At 55.5% G+C, this 18,202-nt stretch overlaps 1 protein-coding gene across 4 annotated transcripts; it reads left to right on the top strand.

The window, feature by feature from the left end:
• Window positions 1-1,443: 1,443 nt before the first annotated feature.
• Mdfi (MyoD family inhibitor) lies at window positions 1,444-17,109 on the top strand. Of its 4 annotated transcripts, none has more exons than XM_021637302.2 (6): window positions 1,444-1,789; window positions 3,098-3,184; window positions 8,506-8,583; window positions 10,019-10,201; window positions 13,038-13,265; window positions 16,412-17,109. In XM_021637302.2, the coding sequence occupies exons 2-6, from the start codon at window positions 3,109-3,111 to the stop codon at window positions 16,666-16,668; spliced, it is 822 nt and encodes a 273-aa protein (XP_021492977.1). In that variant the 5' UTR covers window positions 1,444-1,789; window positions 3,098-3,108; the 3' UTR covers window positions 16,669-17,109. The 4 variants fall into 4 exon arrangements, with proteins under 4 accessions (XP_021492977.1, XP_021492978.1, XP_060225583.1 ...); XM_060369599.1 differs by lacking the exon at window positions 1,444-1,789 and adding an exon at window positions 2,857-2,873; XM_021637303.2 differs by lacking the exon at window positions 8,506-8,583 and having other exon boundaries at window positions 1,470-1,789.
• The last annotated feature ends 1,093 nt before the right edge of the window (window positions 17,110-18,202 follow it).

Raw genomic sequence — 18,202 nt, 5'->3', positions numbered from 1 at the left:
TGTACCACTCCTGAGTCCACACCGGAAGGACTCCACGTCAGTAAACGTGATCCCCATGTTCACGGAGATTCTTGCACCCCCATGCTTAGGGCTGTGCTGTCCATAATAGGAAACAGAGCCAGCCTAGATGCCACTCGACAGATAAGCGGATTTTTAAAATCTCGTACACGCCGGGCAGTGGTGGCGCACACCTTTAAACCCAGCGCTCAGGAGGCAGAGGCAGGCAGATCTCTGAGCTCGAGGCCAGCCTGATCTATGGAGTGCGTTCCAGGGCAGCCAGGGCTACACAGAGGAACCTTGGTTTTTAAAAACAAACAAACAAAAATGTGGCTCACATAGACAGTGGAATTCTATGTAGCCCTGAAGAAAAGCGAGACCACAACATTGTCGGGGGAAATGGATGAAACTGGGAATTATGTCAAGCAAAAAATAAGGCAGACTCAGAAAGAGAGATTCTGCATGTCTTCTGTTAGCAGTGGAGCCTCGATTTGACATATCTATGTAATGGATATGACCATGCATGGGCATGTGTGAACAGATGATAAACTCTAGGAAAACGGATCACGAGAGGATGGAAAGAGACTTTGGAGGGAGTTAGAGAAAAGCAAGGGCGACGGATTAAACGTAATGAAGAGGGAACCAGAAGGAAATGGCAGTAGGGGAGGGGGACAAGTCAGAAGTAGGACACATGTGTCATGATGAAACTCTTTATTTTATACGATGATCTTAAAATTAACAATGTAAGTAATGGCCGGGCCTGTTGACACACCTTTAACCCCAGCGCTTGGGAGACAAAGCAAGCGTTTGAGGGTAGCCTGGTCTATATAGTGAGTTCCAGGCCAGCCATAGCAACATTGTGAGACCCTGTCTCAAAAATGCTATGATGATAATAAGCAACAGGCATAGTGAGGCTCATCTGTAATCCCAACACTTAGGAAGCTGCGGCCAGAGGATCCGGAGTTTCAGGCTAGCTCGGAGACACAGTGAGACCCTGCCTGCCCTGCATGCTTTTTAATCAACTGTGGTAGCATACCAGAAAAGTTCATGGTGGAGAGGCAGAGTGCTTGCCTAGCATGCAGGAAACCCATCTCCAGAGCCTCCTCAAAACGGATGTGGTGACCTGTACTCAGAGCCCTTGGGAAGTACAGGCAGGAGGGTCTGAAGTCCCAGGTCATCTTTGTTGGCTACGCTGGAGTTTGTAGCCAAACTGGACTACAGCCTAGTCCTCAAAGGGATCCCACCTGGACCACCGGCGCGGGTAAGGCTGAAGGCGGTCTGCAGCTACGCAGAAGCAAACATGGGCTCCTGACGGGAGGGGCTTTGACATCGCACGGACTTGGAAACCATGAGGGTCAGGGATTGCCTTGGCTGCAGGGGCCCTGGTCTGAAAACAGGAAACACTTCAAGGTGGGGCGCTGAAGCCAGCGAGATGGAGGAGCTGCGTCTGAGGGCGAGGGAGGCCCAGCCCCCTGGCTCAGGTAAGCCGGGAAGAATGCAGCAGCAGCAGCCCAGCCCTCCCGCGGGGCGCGTCGCTGTGACTCAGCCTACCAGGAAGGAGGAGTGCGCCCAAGCTCTCCACCGCCCACACACAGCAGCCTGATCTCCGAGGGCTCTGGGGCGCCGAGTCCCCCGCAGCGAGCAGCGAGACGTCCAGGGCGGGACCCCCTCCCGCCCAGTCTCCCCCTCAGAGCATCGCCCGGACGTGGCCCAGGGTGGTGAGAGCGCTGCGGGCGCCGTGGGGGCCATGCGAGTCCTGGCCCCGACGGCGCCCAGAAGACCGACGAGAGCTGTAAGTAGTGACTTGGAGGACTGGGAGCCGACCGTGGGGAAAGTCCACCCTTGGTGTCCCCGCTTTCCTCTGGCTGGGAGGAGGTGGCCTGGCGCCTCCCTGATTAGCCCTGGAGGCAGCTCAGATTCAGTGTGGGGCCCGGAGGGGCTTCCTACCTGGGGAGCACCTCCTCGGGCCTGCCTAGCCCCACCCGACTGCCTGCGAGCTCTGAATTGGGTCCCGGGGCCACTCTGAGGGTCCCCCGGCCCCACCCCCTACCCCGATCCCCCCCCCACACACACATACACACCCCGCCCACTGCTTGATGACAGCTCGCTCGTCTGCACAGCCAGAGCTTACAATTCCTGTCCGGCCAACGGACAGCCCTCGCCTAACCTTCCACACGCACCCTCGTGTTAGAAAGTTGGGGTGCCATCCTGGAGCTCAAAGAGACACTGAACAGTCCTTTTCCTGAAACGAATCCCCACGTCCAACTGGCCGGCACGGCGGGGGCCCATGGGGATGCTTTTGGCGCCCAAGGGGCAGGGGAGGCTGGGGAGACACTAGCCGGGTTTCCCGGAGGGGCCAGTCTCCGACGGGCTGCGCCCCACACTCCAGGCACCTAGGTCCGAAGTGGGAGCGGAGGGCATGAACGAGGGGCTGCAGAAGAACTAGATTGCGCTGATCTCTGGGACAACGCGATCTGAGCGAGGGCTGCTACTCTTCAGACCATTGTCCCGGGCTCATGGTGACTTGTGGAAACTTTCACCAAGTTTAAGAGCGAAGAAAAACACGCAGCCCCTTGTGCAACCCGCGAGGTCCTCCCGGCCTGGGGAGGCGGAGATCTGGGGAGACCGGAGCCCCTGGCTCTGAGCGAGGGGAGGAAACCAGACGAGCTGGCTTCCTGTGGGGGCTCAGGCCTCGGACGCCCCGCGGACAGACGTGTCCTGCCCTGGCAGCCGCGAGTCCCGCACGGGGGAGGGGACGCGTGTGTGGGGGGGTGGCTGGCTGAGACAGCGAGGAGGGGGCGGGGACAGGGTGGGCCAGGGAAGAGGGGAGGAGCGAGGGGGCTGGAGCGAGAGAAGGAAGAAGGAAGGGGCGATCGGTGGGTGCGAGCTGGCGCTGGAATGGGAGCCAGGAGCGAGTGAGCGGGGAGGGGGGCGCGGGCGACACCCAGGTGGCGCATGGCGGGGTCCACGCGGTGAACCGCCTGGGCCAGCAGCGCGCAGCTTGCACGGATATGCGCTAGGGCACCCCTAGCTAGTCCCCCGGTCCCCCTCGCACACCCAGGGGAGGCCCGCCCCGCCCGCTGAGCGCTGTTTCCCCCAGGTCCCGGACTGATGTCCCAGGTGAGCGATCAGTGCCCTTCTCGCTGCGACGCGCCCCATGGAGTCCCCAGCGTTGCCCAGGACCCAGGTAGGAGCGGGGATGGAAATCGAAGGTGGAGCGGGGTGGCGTGGAATATTGAGAGGGGTTTCGGGGGGATTTGGGTTGTTAGTTCTCTTGCAGAGCTACGGGCGGATGGCCCCTAGGAGCTTGAGTAGGGGTGAGGTGAGAAGTCTGAATATTAGGGACAGGGTTCAAGGAGAGAAGAGGGAGTAGAGGGCTAGGGTGAGGAGGCGGGAGGGAGCAGGCGGCCATGGCTGTGAGGAGTTGGCTCCAACTCCCCCCCAGCCCCAGCCACACACTCACTCTCTCTCTCTCTCTCTCACTCTCTCACTCTCTCACTCCGTGGTGTCTGCCCATAATATTGGGATTTGTCTCCCAACCATTTCTGCCCAGTGTGTAAATATTTATGAGGGCTTTAGGCGGGGTGTGTGGCAGGAGGGGGGGCGGTGTCTGAGTTTTTCTTCTTCCCTTCCCCCAAACTAAGCAGAGTGTAGCTCCAGTGCTTTCTGAAAACTTTTGTCTCAGCAACTAGTGGCCACGAACCCGGCCCCTTCCCTCCTTGTTGAGAGCTGCAGTTCCCTCCCCTCCAGTCTCTGCCCTGCGTGGCACACACACACTCACACACACGCACACACACACACACACACACACACCACACCACAACGCAGATGCCCCTTCCCCCACATCAGCAGCCAAACTACCCTGATTCCCCCAGGGGCCTACAGACTGAGGAAGGGTGTGTGGCTCCCGGGCATGGGGGTGGGGTGAGGACCTGCCAGTCTAGCTTTCCAGTCCCTCACAGTCTAGCGTTTTTTTCTCTGAGGCACATAATGGACGCACAGATTCGTTCAGTCAGGGTGGGCAGGGTGCAGCAGTGTAGGCCCAGATTTCCTGACTTAAACCCCTATTTTGGCTCAGTCAGAGGCCCCGCCTTCCTCCCCCCCCCCCCCCAAACTAACCTCTCCTTTCCCCAGACCGGAGCAGTAATGAAGATCCTAGCCAATCCTGGACCTCAAACTCCCCTCATGGTCTTTGGACAAGTCTATTCCACTTCTCTGGCCTCAGTCTTCACCCTCTCCTCCCACCCCTATCCCCTACCCAGGCCACCCAAGCTTGTCTGTCTGTGTGGGGGATGGTCTTAGCTGCCTGTCTACCTGGCCTGGCCCCTCACAACTGTAAAGGTGGATATCTGGCCTGTGGAGACCAGCGCATCTGTGCTGTCTTCCCCAACCTATTAAGTCTCTGTCTTATCAAAGCAGAGCCCTTGATAAGGGCTTGGAATTCTGGGGCACTGCTCCTCCAAGGTCCAGGCTCCTTCAGCTTGGAAGGTCAGTGGGGAGCACTGGCTTTGGGAGCTCCGTGGTTGGGAGTGCTAGGAGGCAGGGGCTTGGGAGGCCTTTGTGTCTGGGAACTTTCTCTGTCTCTCTTGGCCTCTCTCCCATCCCCACTTTTCCATGCTTTCTTCCTTCCCCTATTCATTTTCTCTGCTCTCTCCTCTGATATCTCCTTCCAAGATCCCCTCCCTTGTCTGACCTGCTCTCCACCCAATGGCAGGGGAGGGAAGCAAAGCTTGTTCGGACAGGCTGCAGAGTTTGGGGGGTGCTAGGGGTTCTGCTGGAAAGGCTTAGCCCTGGGCTGTAATTTGAGGCCCCCCCCTCAGTGTTCCATCAAGCCCCCTCCCCAGCCTGAACTGGGCCAGACAATGCAGCTTTTATAACACTTGTGCTGTTCTGTCCTGCCCGCTACCCAGGAAGAGCCCAAACCGCAGGAGACTCAGCCAAAACCCCACAGAGTCCTGAGTCTGAAACCAGAACCCCCCATGCTCCCTGTGTGCCCACAGATCAGGGAGGCAGTGCGCTGTCCCCTGGAGTGGAAGCTGCTGGCTGGATGGCCGGGGAATGACATGGCCTCCTCTTTCAGTCGTCTGAGACACAGACAGGGCACAGGACTCAGGGCAACTCTGGTTAGGGCAGGTGGCCAAGTGCTCACACTCTGACCCCCCCAACACACACACACACACACGCACACACACACACACTGGCCTCTACCCCACCCATTCCTGAGAGCCCCAAGAGCCTGGCTCCCTAACCCACAAGATTTCTGCCCAGCACTGGGGTGTCACATTTCCATCCATGGTTCTAAATTCAATTTCCTGGGAATTGGAGCCTTTGGACCTAAAATAAAACAATTGGACGGAGCCTAAGCAGCAGCTCAGATCCTTTCCAGCCCTCCGCTTGGTGGATTTGCACTTGTTAAAAAAAAAAAAAAAAAAAAAAGTCCACCTTCCCTGGCCTTCTTGGGGTTCAAAGCCAGATACCATCCCTAATCCTTGATGTAGCCCTTCTTTCTTCTTCCCCTAACCTGGGGCATTCTGAACACCAACACTCAGCTATGGATGTGCAGAAGTAAATACTGACCGCCAAAAGAGAAGGAGATGGAGCAGGGTCCGGTCTGTAAGAGAAGCCAGCCCTTCACTGCCGAGCTGTCAGTAACATGGCTGTTCAGAGGGAGGACTGGTGTCACGGGTGTCAGGGGAGGCTTTCTGGAGAAAGAAAAGACGTTGTGGCTGGACCAGGAAGGATGTCGGCAGCGTGGTCATGAGGAACTCTATAAGCGTAGGTAGTTTGGCCAGAAGCTGTTGTGATGGCCCAAGGGTGTGGACAAGCTAGTCTGCCTGGAACACAAGACCTTTGTACATTGAGTGAGGATGTGTGAGGTCTTGAGTGTCTGGTCTTGCAGAGAGTGAAATCTAGGGTTTCAGACACCACTCTCTGGCCTGAAGTCCTGGTCTTCTCTCTCCAGAGACAGTCATAGCCTAAAGGGCAGGGAGCCCAGGTTCACTGGCCGCAAAGGCAAAGATGGGGACTGGACTTGGAGCCCCAGAACATGGGAACTGGCCAGGCTTGAGGTGAACCCATTCCACCTGGAAGAGGTTCCCCTCTTCCTTCCTGGGCAAGAACCCCCCTCAACCCCAAGCTGATGGATAACAGACAGAAGGGCCCCACGAGGTCCCCGATGCTGCTGCAAGTCTCCCCAACTTTCCTGTGAGGTGTGTAGATTTAAATACATACCTTCCACTCCTTTCCAAGCTCTGATGTGCAGACCAGAACCTTACCGCCCATTAGGGATGAGCGTGCGTTGAAGCGAATCCTGTCTGGATTTCACCAGGGTGCAGGACCCTAGCATGTTTGAGGTCACTGTGTAAATTAATAATGATGTCACCCTGGGTAAGATAGACTGGGGAACCAGATGGCACCTGCTAGGACTCCAGCTATGGACATCAGCCTCTTTCCACCCAGGCCTTCAGTGGGGTCCTGTATGCAGGCCCAGGGCGCTCCCTCTCGGCCTTTCTCGACTCCGCCTTTCCTTCACCCTCTTCTACATGCACACTTCGGGAGAGTCTCCTTAGATATGCTCTCTTCTCTTCTCCATGGAGGACAGTGGAATCTTTTGGTCACAGAAGGAAAACCGGGCTCTTTAGTCTCTTGACCTGCAAGTCCTCTGTCCAGCTGTGCCTGGCTCTTCTGTCCCATCTCTCCCAGAAGTGCTGTTTCCAGCCCACGTCTTGGGGTTCAGATCCCTGGAGCCGATGGCTCTTCCTGACTCTGCATTTTCCTTCCAGCTCTGCTGGCCTATCTCTGAGCACATGCTTGGCTTCCCTCTTCTGCACCCCCACCCCCACTGGGACCTTCCTAGCTTTAGGAGGTCTGTGCCTCTGTGTCCAGGCTAAACCGCTGGTAGGCTTGGTCCCAGAATGGCAAACTTCCTACAGAGCCAGCTTCCTCAGGGTCTGCTCTCTCCAGGACTTTTTTGGTTCCTTCCAGGTACAGGGTCACCAGCCCTGTAGGAGAGACACTTGAGCGAATAGGACAGAGATGGGGGCTTCTATGTCCTTAAATTTCTTTCTTGTCTCCCTTCTCAAGCCCTGGGGGCCAAAAGAGCAGGAATTTTGACTCTGTCTTGACAGGACTCTGCACTCTGGTGACCTCAGGAGAAAGTCTGGGAAGCCAAAGGCCTTGATGACCAGCTGATGTCCAAGCTCCCAGACTCAACAGCACCAAGTGCTATGTGCTCCCTCAGGCCCCCAAGCTGGTGGCTCTGGGTTCTTCGTTCCTGTTGCCCTTTCCCTCAGCCCACACCAACAACTATTGGCTCAGAGGATATTGCTTTCTCCGGGGAACACACACACACATACACACACACGCATACACACACACACACATATACACATACACACACATACACACGGAGGAGACTGTTAAAATATCTTTCTAAAGACTTGGTCTCATGAGGCCCAGGCTGGCCTTGATCTTGCTACTTAGACAAGGCTGGCATTTAACTGTTGATCCATTTGTCTCTACCTCTCAAGGGCTGGGATTATAGGTTAGTAATACCACACCCCATCGGGATCCCTAAAAGTTAGCATTACAACAAGTGCCCTTTCCTCATCAATCCTCGCACACATCCCTGCTCTGACTTTTTTTGTTGTTATTGTTTTTGGAGGGGAATCTTGCCACACAGCTCAGACTAGATCACAGCTCTCAGAGCATCCTGGGTGACCTGCACCCTCACACCCAGGAGCCTATAGTCACTTGCTTGTTATTTTGCTTTTACGAAGTCTCATTCTATAGCCCAGGCTGACCTGAAATTCATGGTCAATCCTTCTGCCTGAGCCTCCCTAGATTACAGGTGTGGGCCACCATGCCTGGCCAGCTTGCTTCAGCTCTGGCCTCTTGCACCGTGACAGGCAGCTCCTTTGGTGGTGGCCTCGTTTTCCTCATGCTGGTACGCCCAGTGCTTGATTTGGTTAGGCACCCTTTAAGATACTAAAACGTGCTGGAGGGAAGGAGGGAGACGGGAAGGCTAGATGGGTAAATGGGCGAGTGTTGGCAAATGGCTCCTCTGCTGTGCATTTTGCCCCAAGAGCTAGATATTTATGTTTCCACACAAGGTAACTCAAATTCTGTAACCAAGCAGGTGTGGTGGTTCACACTTGTGATCCTAGAGCTGAGGAGGCTGAGGAAGGATTGCTCATTAAGTTCAAGACCAGCCTGGGCTACAGAGTGAGACCTTGTCTGAAAAAGGCATGGGGTGGGGTGTGGGGGAGAAGATGGCTCAGCCATTAAGAAAGCTTGATGCTCTTGCTGAGGAGGCAAGAGCACCCACATCAGTGTATAACCTGCTGGGAAGTCCAGCTGCAGGGGATCTGGCACCCTCTTCTGGTCTCTGTGGGTACTGCTACTCATATGCACACACACACACACACACACACACACACACCCTCCCAGAACACAGATTTAAAACTAAGATAAAGCTTTTTGAAAATCCTGAAATTTACTCTTCCTTAGGTCTTTTTCATGACAACATGTGGGAGAGTCAGGAGCCCAGGGCCTGCGACTGTAGAGAGATGTTTCTAGGAGCCAGAGGTCAGTGTCTGGAACTAGAAATTCAGACCCAAGTGCCTGGCTACGTTCTTTCATGCCAACGCAGTGTCCACTTTCCAGTCATGTCAGGGCTGACAGGTCCTCCCTCTAGCAGACAGCATGTCCTTGGCTGCGGCTCCACTTGTCCCTTATTTCAGCCACGAGATTTGCCAAGAGCTAGCTGTTTGACTTCTATGTCCTTAGTCCATCCAGGTTTGGTGGGGGGAGGACTTTCAATGGACCCTCGCAGACAACGGGGCTGGAGAGAATGCTCACCTTTGTGCTGTGTGCAGCGTAGATTGGATGCTGATCTCTTACCTTTGTTTCCTTTCACCTCCCCATCCCCCACCCCTCACCCCCCCCCCATCTATGTAGCCTGCCTCCCCTTTGGTGCCTGCCTCTCTCAGAGTCTCTTGCTTCTGTTTCTTCTCTCTGTCTCTCACTCTCCCTTTCTCTTTATATATATATAATGAGGGGAGACACAGGTAGAGAGGCCATGCCCTGAGACCACTGCCATCCCACTGCACAGCACAGCCTTGGGTGTAGTAAGAGGCAGCTGCACCCCAAAATTGTCATAGCTTGGGTCCTGTGAGCCCTGGCTATGCCTCCAGACCTCCCCAAGCCCACAGGCTAAGGCTGTGGGCTCTCAGACACCTCCCATCGTCTGTCTTCTCCTGGGAGCCCAGGGGCCCCCTGGTCCTGCTGCTGCGGTTTGAAGGTCGCTCATTCCCTCATTCCGCCCACCCTGCCCAGAGCCACACTAATTACATGGGCCTGTGGTTCACCTCTTCCCCAGCCTGGCCGTCTCCCGGCCTGTCTTCCTGCCTACGGCCCCTCCCTGCGCCTCACCCCAGGTTGCTCTCTCACTCCTCTCCCAGGCCAGCATCCCCTCTCTGACCCAGTTTCTCCACATCTGCCTTCTTCCGGTCCCACCGCAGCTCCCGGCTCAGGTCTACTCAGGCCCTCTCTAGGCTTTGTCTTTCTTCTTTATGGCTGACTTTCTTGCTGGTCCCAGACAGTCTGACGCCAAATCTGGGCAGCTCTGCCTTCCCCACCCAATCTCCCAAATTCTCTATTCCTACCTGTCAGACTCCATGACTGTCTCTTCGGCTCCATTGTTGCGAAGCTCATCCGTTTTCTCCGACGCTGTGCACCTCTCCTCTCCCCTCTTTCTACCGTAGGCCTCACCTCCTGATGCCACTCGGGTGTGCTCAGCCATGCATACCCACATGTACAGGTCCACATGCCCTTGCACACATAGGCGTTAGGATTCTGGAACTTTTCAATTTGGAAGTCAAACACCACAGCCAGATGGGGTGATGCCGGGCCCACGATGAGGGGGCAGAAGTGAGGGTTCACATGTGTAGGTCAGACCTGGGCCGGAGCACACGGGAGGACACCAGGAAAATGATCCCTGATCATCTGCTTTTTCCCTTAGCCCAGACCATGTCCCTCCTCCCTGGGCTGGAGGCAGCAGCAGGAGCCACTCACCCTGCAGAGGCTTCGCCAGAAGAGGGCTCGCTGGAGGAGGTGGCACCCTCCATGCCTCAAGACAGCGGTCTTGGGGCTCCCCAGGCTCTGAATAGCACTGACCTCAATGTCCCCACAGAAGCTGTGACATGTGAGTCCAAGGGACCTGGGTTTTGGGATGGTAACGTACCGGGTTGCCCTAGGAAATCCCACCCAGACACACTGTCAGAAGTCTGTGCGCTGTCTGTCTCCACTCTGCGCACTAGTGTAGGTGGGGGGGGGGGCAGCTCTCTACCCCTCTACCCTGTAAGAGGCCAGGCTCCAGGCAGTACGGCTTGAGGGTGCAGAAGAGGTACCCTTGGCCTCAAAGAGAGAGAATTGGTTTGCTGGGCAGGGCCAGAGGCCGGAACACGATGCCAGAGTACCCTTCAAGGCAGGACCAGGGTGCAAAGGAAAGAGGGAAGCCCCCAGTTGCTCTAGAGAGAAAGAAGCAAAATTTATCTCATTTTTGTTTGTTTGTTTTTCTGTGTAGCCTTGGCTTGGCTGTCCTGGACTCAATTTGTAAACCAGGCTGGCCTTGAACTGACAGAGATACTCCTTTCTCTGCCTCCCAGAGTGCTGGGATTACAGACATGTGCCACCATGCCCTGCTGAAATTCATCTTCTTTACCAGGCCTGGATGGAGGTCCCCACAGAGCCCAAGGGGCTAGGCAAGAGGTTGCCAGGATCATTTTGTAATAAGCAAATGCTGCCTTCCAGGATAGTCTCCCAAAGCAAATACTATGTCTTTGAATGAACTTGAGTGCCTTCCTAGAGAGGCATCACCATAGCTCTTGTCAAGGCCTTCTACAGAAGAAGAAACTGAGGCACAGTCCTAGACCAGACCAGGACACAAGCCTGGCACTTAAGTCTTCTGGCCCCACTCTGCTGTGCCCACCTGGCCTACTGGCATAAACATTGTGCCTCCTACATGAGCCAGGGCATCTGGGGCCAAGCTGGACAGCCTGGACATAGGGCTCTTAATTCCTACGAGGGCACTGTCTTGTGTGCACACACATACACACACACAATTGAGAGAAGGAGGTCATGGCCACAGGGAGGGGTCCCCATGTGGGAGTGGGACAGACACCCCTGTGTCTATGGCCTTGAGTGTTTGCACTGTGACTCAACACCATCCCCCACCCCTTGGCTACCCCACAGCCAAGGCCACAGGAGAGCTTTGTGTCTGCGGCACCTCCCAGGGCTCCCGGCTCACCACACACTCCCTCCCTCTGGCCACTGCACCCAAGTTTAGGCAGCAGGGCAAGGGACAGTGAAGCCGGCCAAAGGGAGGCTCAGCCCAGGCATCTCTGTGGAGCCAGGATGATTCAGGCCCGGCCTCTCCCGAAGCTTTGCTCCTGTTTACCAGGTGCAGGCCCCAGCCTTGCCTGCCCCAACTCCCAGCATGACCCCTCTGCTGTCCTCCCAGGCTCCAGGCCTCCTCCCTCCACTTCCTAGCTGTGGAATCTTTTTCGAATTCTACCAGCTGGTCCTGAAGGGTTTTCATCTGAGAAATGGGCCAATGGTAGATTGCCTGTGATGTGTAAAGACATCAGTACCTGTCAGTATCTTAGTACGCTGCCCTGACCCTAATACCTGCTCAAAACATGTTAACTAGCTACCACCTATAAGAAGTGCTTGTAACAGTGTATTCCCCAACCCATTGGTTCCCAGCCTTTGCACCACCCCTTGCCTCCTCTTTGTCCTGAATCCAGCTCAAAATCTCAAATTAGTTCCACTTCTGAGAGTTACCAGCTATGTGACTTTGGGAAACTTACTCTCCCTCTCTAGAATTTTGTTTCCTTATCAGTTAAAAGGAAAAATGAAATAAAACAAAACGTAGTGACCCAGGCGTGGTGGTCTATACCAGTAATCCCAGCACTTAGGAAATGGAAGCAGGAAAGCTCATGGACTTGAACAGGCTCAAGTCCAGCTTTGGCTACAGAACATTCAGTGGGAAAAAGGGTCTTATAAAGAGGGTTCCGTGAGGAGACAGTTAGCAGCTGGGGACAGCGACTGGCCAGCACACAGTGGGTGCCCAGCCCCCTTCCTCTCTCCTGAGTACCCGAGGCCCTTGACATCTCCCGCCTGTGAAATTTAAATCCACGAGCCAGCCTGGAGAAGTCAGGGCTCCAGGGCCCAGCTAAGGGCTGGAAGTACCCCACGTTTGCTGGAGACATTTGTCCCAGACCTCCTGTGCCCCTTCTTATCCCCTACCAACATAACATAAGCAGCAGAGGATTCGGGGTTCAGGGGAATCCCCAGGCCCCTAAAATTGGTTGCTTGGACTGGGAGGGTAACTGGCCTTCCAGGAGGTCTCTCTCTCCCACCAGCTCTTCTCCCCACCCTCCCTGACCCCCACCCTGCCCCAGTCACCTAGATCAGATGCCCTCAGCACTCTCTGCCCCATAGCAGCTGGGCAGGATGGGACTCTGCAGAATAGGAAGGGGCTGCTGCGAGTCCAAGGCCAAGTGTGCCTCTCCAAACAGATGTTCCCAATAAGTCACCCAGCAGCACCAGGGGCGAGAACAGCTGGGGGTTGGCACAGGCCAAGGTGAAGGTTAACCCCTTCACTGCCAGTGTTTTAGCAGTCCTAGCCAGCCATGTCTCCCCAGCCCATAACTCAAGCCCAAATCCCAGAGCCTAAAACAAGAGAGCAGATTCCAGATGGGGAAAGAGAGTGGGTCCCCGGCCCCCCTGCTTTGTGCCTCTGGTTTGGATTTTGGTTCTGGTTTTTCTGGAATGAGCACTGCTATGGGAGTTGGGAGCTGAGCCCTAGTCTGCCAATGTTGCACAGTGTCACTCTGGGCGAGTCATTTCTGCTCTCTGGGCCTCAGTTTCTCCACGTAAAGAGGACAAATCTGCCTGAGCTGCCCTGAGGTGCGCCTAAGAGTGAAGGAGGCAGGATTCAAACTCACTTTCCTTACCTTCTCTCTTCATCTCTCCAGGCCAGCCTCAGGGGAACCCCTTAGGCTGCACCCCATTACTGCCAAATGGCTCCGGCCACGGCCACCCCTCAGAACTGGGCAGTGCTGGGCACGCGGGGAACGGTGCTCTGGGAGGCCCCAAGGCCCACCGGAAGTTGCAAACGCATCCATCCCTGGGCAGCCAGGCCGGGAGGAAGAGTAAAGGCAGCAGCAGGGGGTCCTCACAGGTCCCCCTCCAGGCACAGGAAGGTAAGGCCCCTGCCACCCCACATCCACAGACAGGCGCCATCACCAGCTTACTGCTCAAGAAATCCACAGCTCAGCACGCTGGCTCAGCCTGTTAATCCCAGCACTCTGAGAGGCCGGGGCAGGAGGATCTCCTTGAGTTTGAGGCCAGCCTGGTCTACAAATCTAGTCCAGGACAGCCAGGGCTACACAGAGAAACCCTGTCTCAAACAAACAAACAAACAAACAAAATGCACAACTTAAACAACAACAAATAACCCAAACCAAACACAGCCCAGCTAAATCCAGTGCCTCTAGCCTGCTGACTCAGCACTTAGAAGAATGAGGCTGGAGGACCAAGGTCCACCTGGGCTACGTTTTGAGACCCTGCCGTGACCTGAGTTTGCTCCCTAGGGTCTTTGTGGTGGAAAAGGAGTGCTGCTTCCTACAAGTTGTCCTCTGACCTCCACGCGTGTGCGGGAAGTGTGCACAGAAAGGCAGACCTTAGGAGTGGACCATCTGTTTAGTCAGAGTAAAAGGAGGGAATAGAACGATGCTAAGCTGCAGGCAGGGGTGTGTGTGTGTGTGTGTGTGTGTGTGTGTGTGTGTTTGGGGAGTGGGAAGGAGTTACAGCAAGGGAGGCCAGAAGTTCTCAGAGCAGACACACAGCTGCTGTTCCAACACCACAGAGAGCCTCTGTGGGCTGCCGCAGGGCAGCTGTCCGCTTGCCCCACCAGGTATCAGGAAGCAGCCGTTCATAGATCAGGGACCGCCTGATGTCAGCCCTGTTCTTGTGGGAGGACCCCAGCCTGGCCGCCTGCAAGCAGGATTCAGTGTGTGCGTTTGTTGTGGTTGCTGTTAAGATTTATTTTATGTGTTTGAGAGTTTTGCCTGCACGTATGTATGTGTGCCGTGTGTGTCTGGTACCCTCAGAGGCCAGAAGAGGGCGTCCGATCCCTTGGGACTGGAGTTACAAATTGTTGAGAGCCACCCCATGGGAGCTAGGAATTAATCGGAATGGAATCAAACCAAGGTTCTCTGTAAGAACAACAAATGCTCTTAACCACTGAGTCATCTCTCCAGTGCCTGCCCTGCCCCGAACCACATACTCCTGCATTTTGACACCGTCTCACCCCCTCAGGCAGAGTCAGCCTAAGTATTGAATGACTGGAAGTCATTTACTTAGCTTGCCGCAGGGGGTGGAGAAGTGGCTACGGGGTAGATCTCTTGTTTAGCAAGTTCAAGGCTCTGGGTTCAATTCCCAGTGCTGCCAGAAAATAAATGATAATAACAACAACTGAGCATTCTGGGGCATCTGCTACATGCTAGGTACCCAGCCCACGGGAACAGGAACTTTGGAGCGACGCATGTGTTTGGCATTTGGCTAGTAGACTGAGACCCCAAGGCAGAGAGGGACTCTGGGAAGGCCTTAACAACTAAACCAACGATGTTGAGGGGTACCAATGACCTACTGGAACACAGGGATGGTTGGAATGGACTGAGCGGTGATTTACCGTATCTGCCTTTGAAGAGAACTGCCGAGTGTCCATGCTGTGTGTAGAGAGACCACTGGGCAGCCACATGGGATGCTGGGTAACATTCATCGGCAGAGTGCAGCTCTGGTGGGGAGGGCTGGTGCTCTGTGCTCTGGCCTGGCCCTCAGGAGGGCTAACTGCCCAGCACTCGGCAGTATACAGGGCTGGGACAGAACTTAGGACTTGGTGCAGGCGCTTAGTAGGAAACCGTTGTACTGAACAAGCCACATCCTGCTCTGGACACTTGTGACACGCCTGTGACCGACCAAGGTGATAGACCAAGGCAGAGCCTAGCAAGTGTGAGAGGCTAAAATGCAGCGGGAGGGAGAGCCAGGAAGAAGAGGGGCGGGGGGCATAGGGTGCGCCAGGGCAGGGAGAGCTCCAATTTCTGCTGGGCATGGGTCGTCAAGCCTGCTGCCACCCAGCAGAGGTGACATTTGGAGAACTGGGGAAGGAAAGGAGTGCACAGTCCAAGCAGAGAGAGTGGTACCAGTTCGGCGGCGCTTGGCCTGGGTTCAGCCAGAAGATCAGTATGGAAGAGCAGCAGGCGCCAGGAATAGTTAGGAGAGATGAGGTCTCTGGGCCTGGGGAACCTCAACTTTTCTCCTTTGGGGGACGGAGCTCAGTGATAGCTCTGAGAAGAGCAGGATCTGATACGGCCTCTTTTATGTGCATTAGTGTGAAGGTGTCCGATCCCCTGGAACTGGAATTACAGACAGTTGTGAGCTGCCATGTGGATCCTAGGAATTGAACCTGGGTCCTTCGGAAGGGCAGACGGCGCTCTTAACCACTGAACCATCTCTCCAGCCCCCTGATACAGCCTCCTTGTTTTTATTTTAATTTTTATTTATTCAGCCTCTATTTCTAAAGGGTCTTCCTGGCCCTGGCATAAAACAGATTGGTGGGGTTGTAGCCAAAGACAGAGAGTGAGGAAGGAGCAGAATTCTGGATCATATATTTTGTTGTTATCTGTATGTTGTTTATTTGTTTTGTTCTTGAGGTGGGGCTTCATGTAGCCCAGGCTGGCCTCAAACCCATTGTATAGCTGAGGATGACCTTGAAATGCTGATCTTCCTGCTTCTGCCTCCCAAACGCTGGGATTGCGCTGGGATTGCGGGTGTGTACCACCATGGGAGATTTATGTAGGTCCAGCCCAGGGCCTCCTGCAGTCTCTCTATTAACTAAACCACACCCACAGCCCTCGGGGATCCCTTTAAATGGCTGGCCTTCTCAGTGCCTCAGTTTCTTCACCTGTGTAGAAAGAGGCTGATTAACAGCTCACACCAGAGAGCTGTTACAGGAGGCCTGGGTGAGCTCACTCCCCACACAGCGCTTACAACCGTGCCTGGACCACCTCTTCACCCGCGAGCTCGTTAAATACATAATGAGAGGGCTGTTAAGAACACGGGCACCTGATGCAGACTGCCCGGGCTCCCTGCAGGCAAATCCCGCTCGGATTTACTTGACTCACACTGTAAAGAAATTTCGCATCCCCCCTAGCCCCCTTTTGCTTCTTGGGGCAATGGGGACTGCAGGAGCCACGTGAAACTGCAGGTCCTCAGCAGCCCCACTGTGCTGCTGCGGCTGGGGCTCTCTTGTCCCCCCGTCTCTTACTCGCCCGTCCACTGCCCGCAGATTGCTGTGTCCACTGCATATTGTCCTGCCTGTTCTGCGAGTTCCTGACTCTCTGCAACATCGTCCTGGACTGCGCCACCTGCGGCTCCTGCAGCTCCGAGGACTCGTGCCTCTGCTGCTGCTGCTGCGGCTCCGGCGAGTGTGCGGACTGTGACCTGCCGTGCGACCTGGACTGCGGCATCCTGGACGCCTGCTGCGAGTCGGCAGACTGCCTGGAGATCTGCATGGAGTGCTGTGGACTCTGCTTCTCCTCCTGAGGCCGCAGGCTGCCACCCAAGGCCCGACGCCTCCCCTCACCCCGGGGGGCCCCCTCAGAATCCCAGCCCAGATGTGACAAGGTGGTGTGCTCTGAGGGGCCACCTCAGCCACGGAACAGATCCGCTTTGGACGAGCCTGTTCCCCTCGATGGAGGGGGGAACCAGGAAACACCACATCCGGAACCTGGTAGGACAGAACCAGTTAGCTGCCGACACTCAGAACACTGTGAAAGGTGGGGGTGGGGGGCAGGGATGGGAGGCCCAGGCCCTCTCTACCTCTCCGCTCCAGGTGCCCGCCTCCCTCTGCTACCCCAGCTTTGAGGACTGAAAATGTGAAAAGACACCCGCCCGGCCCATTGTCAGGCCACTGCTCTCCCCTCCTGCTCATTTACCAGGCTCTTGTGAGGGCCTAACCCGCACAGTGAACCAAGAGGACAGGGCTTGGGGTGGGTGGGTGGGTGGGAAGGGGAACCGTGTGGACAAGACTGGAAGGGGGTAGAGGGAAGGTCTGTTCTCTTCCTTGCTGTAAATAAAGATACTTCGCTCTCAAGTTTCCGCTCTCCTCCAGACGCTTTACAAAGTCTACAGTCACAAATGCTGGAAAGCAAACCCTTCCCTCCAGCCCCTGACGGCACCTTGTGTGGGGCCTCTGTGGACTAAGAGGTCACACGTTCGCCACACAGGCGTGAGGAACTGGCTTTGATGGAATCCACGCAAAGCTGGATCTGGGAACCTGTTCTGTCGTTCCTGTGTTCCTACAGCAAGACGGGAGGCTGTCTGGAAGCCAGAAGGCCAACTGTCACACAAGAAACTGCTTCAAACAAGATGGAAGGCGAGGGCTGTCCCTGAAGTGGCCCTGAGACTTCACACGAACCTTACACACAATGTACATGGGCACATGCGTGCATGCACAGGCGCACACACCCCTTGGGCAGGCCTGTGCTGTTCTCTGGGGTCCCTCTTTCTTCATCCTAAGAAGACACACTGCCCTTCTCCCTGGCTCATGACTTCACTTCCTGCAAGAAAGGGAAAAGGATAGCTCCACTCCTCACCACTGTTCCTGCTGCCCGCCAGCTGACAGCCGAGTCCGGCAAGGGAAGAGTTAACCTGGGCATAGTGTAATTAACAACAGATGTGCTCAGGCTTTGATTAATTAATCTCCTGCTGACTAAAGCGTCTCCAAGCTTCCCTATGGACTTGCTCCAAAGCACAGGCTGACCCTGTGTCAGCTGTCGAGGGGTGCCTGGGAAGGGGTCACTCCAGGCCTGAACACCCTGACTGGGACCTGGGATTCTGTGGGTCGGGGGCAGATGTGGCCTGAACAAGGGTCATAGTCCCTGGCTGAAGTCCTTCCTCTAGCTGCCAGAGGCTGGGAAAGAAGGAAGCCATGTCAAGACCACAAGGGCCTCCGGAGGTCATGGGTCTAGTAAAAGACCTACTTTTTTCAGGTAAAAAGTAGGACGTGGCCAGCACTGGCAGACCTGGGCATCAATGAATGGCACTGGGGTACACAGGCCCACGGGGATCAGGTCAC

The sequence above is a fragment of the Meriones unguiculatus genome, chromosome 16 (assembly GCF_030254825.1).
Source record: "Meriones unguiculatus strain TT.TT164.6M chromosome 16, Bangor_MerUng_6.1, whole genome shotgun sequence".
Lineage (NCBI taxonomy): Eukaryota > Metazoa > Chordata > Mammalia > Rodentia > Muridae > Meriones > Meriones unguiculatus.
This window is presented reverse-complemented; position numbering and strand designations above follow the sequence as displayed.

What these genes read in the sequence shown, in the direction of transcription:
- Mdfi (XM_021637302.2), top strand. Translation starts at nt 3,109, where the DNA reads ATGTCCCAGGTGAGCGATCAGTGCCCTTCTCGCTGCGACGCGCCCCAT. An exon ending in CAGCGTTGCCCAGGACCCAG is followed by an intron (nt 3,185 to 8,505) that starts GTAGGAGCGGGG and finishes ACTCTTCCTTAG; the next exon opens with GTCTTTTTCATGACAACATG. An exon ending in CCCCACAGAAGCTGTGACAT is followed by an intron (nt 10,202 to 13,037) that starts GTGAGTCCAAGG and finishes TCATCTCTCCAG; the next exon opens with GCCAGCCTCAGGGGAACCCC.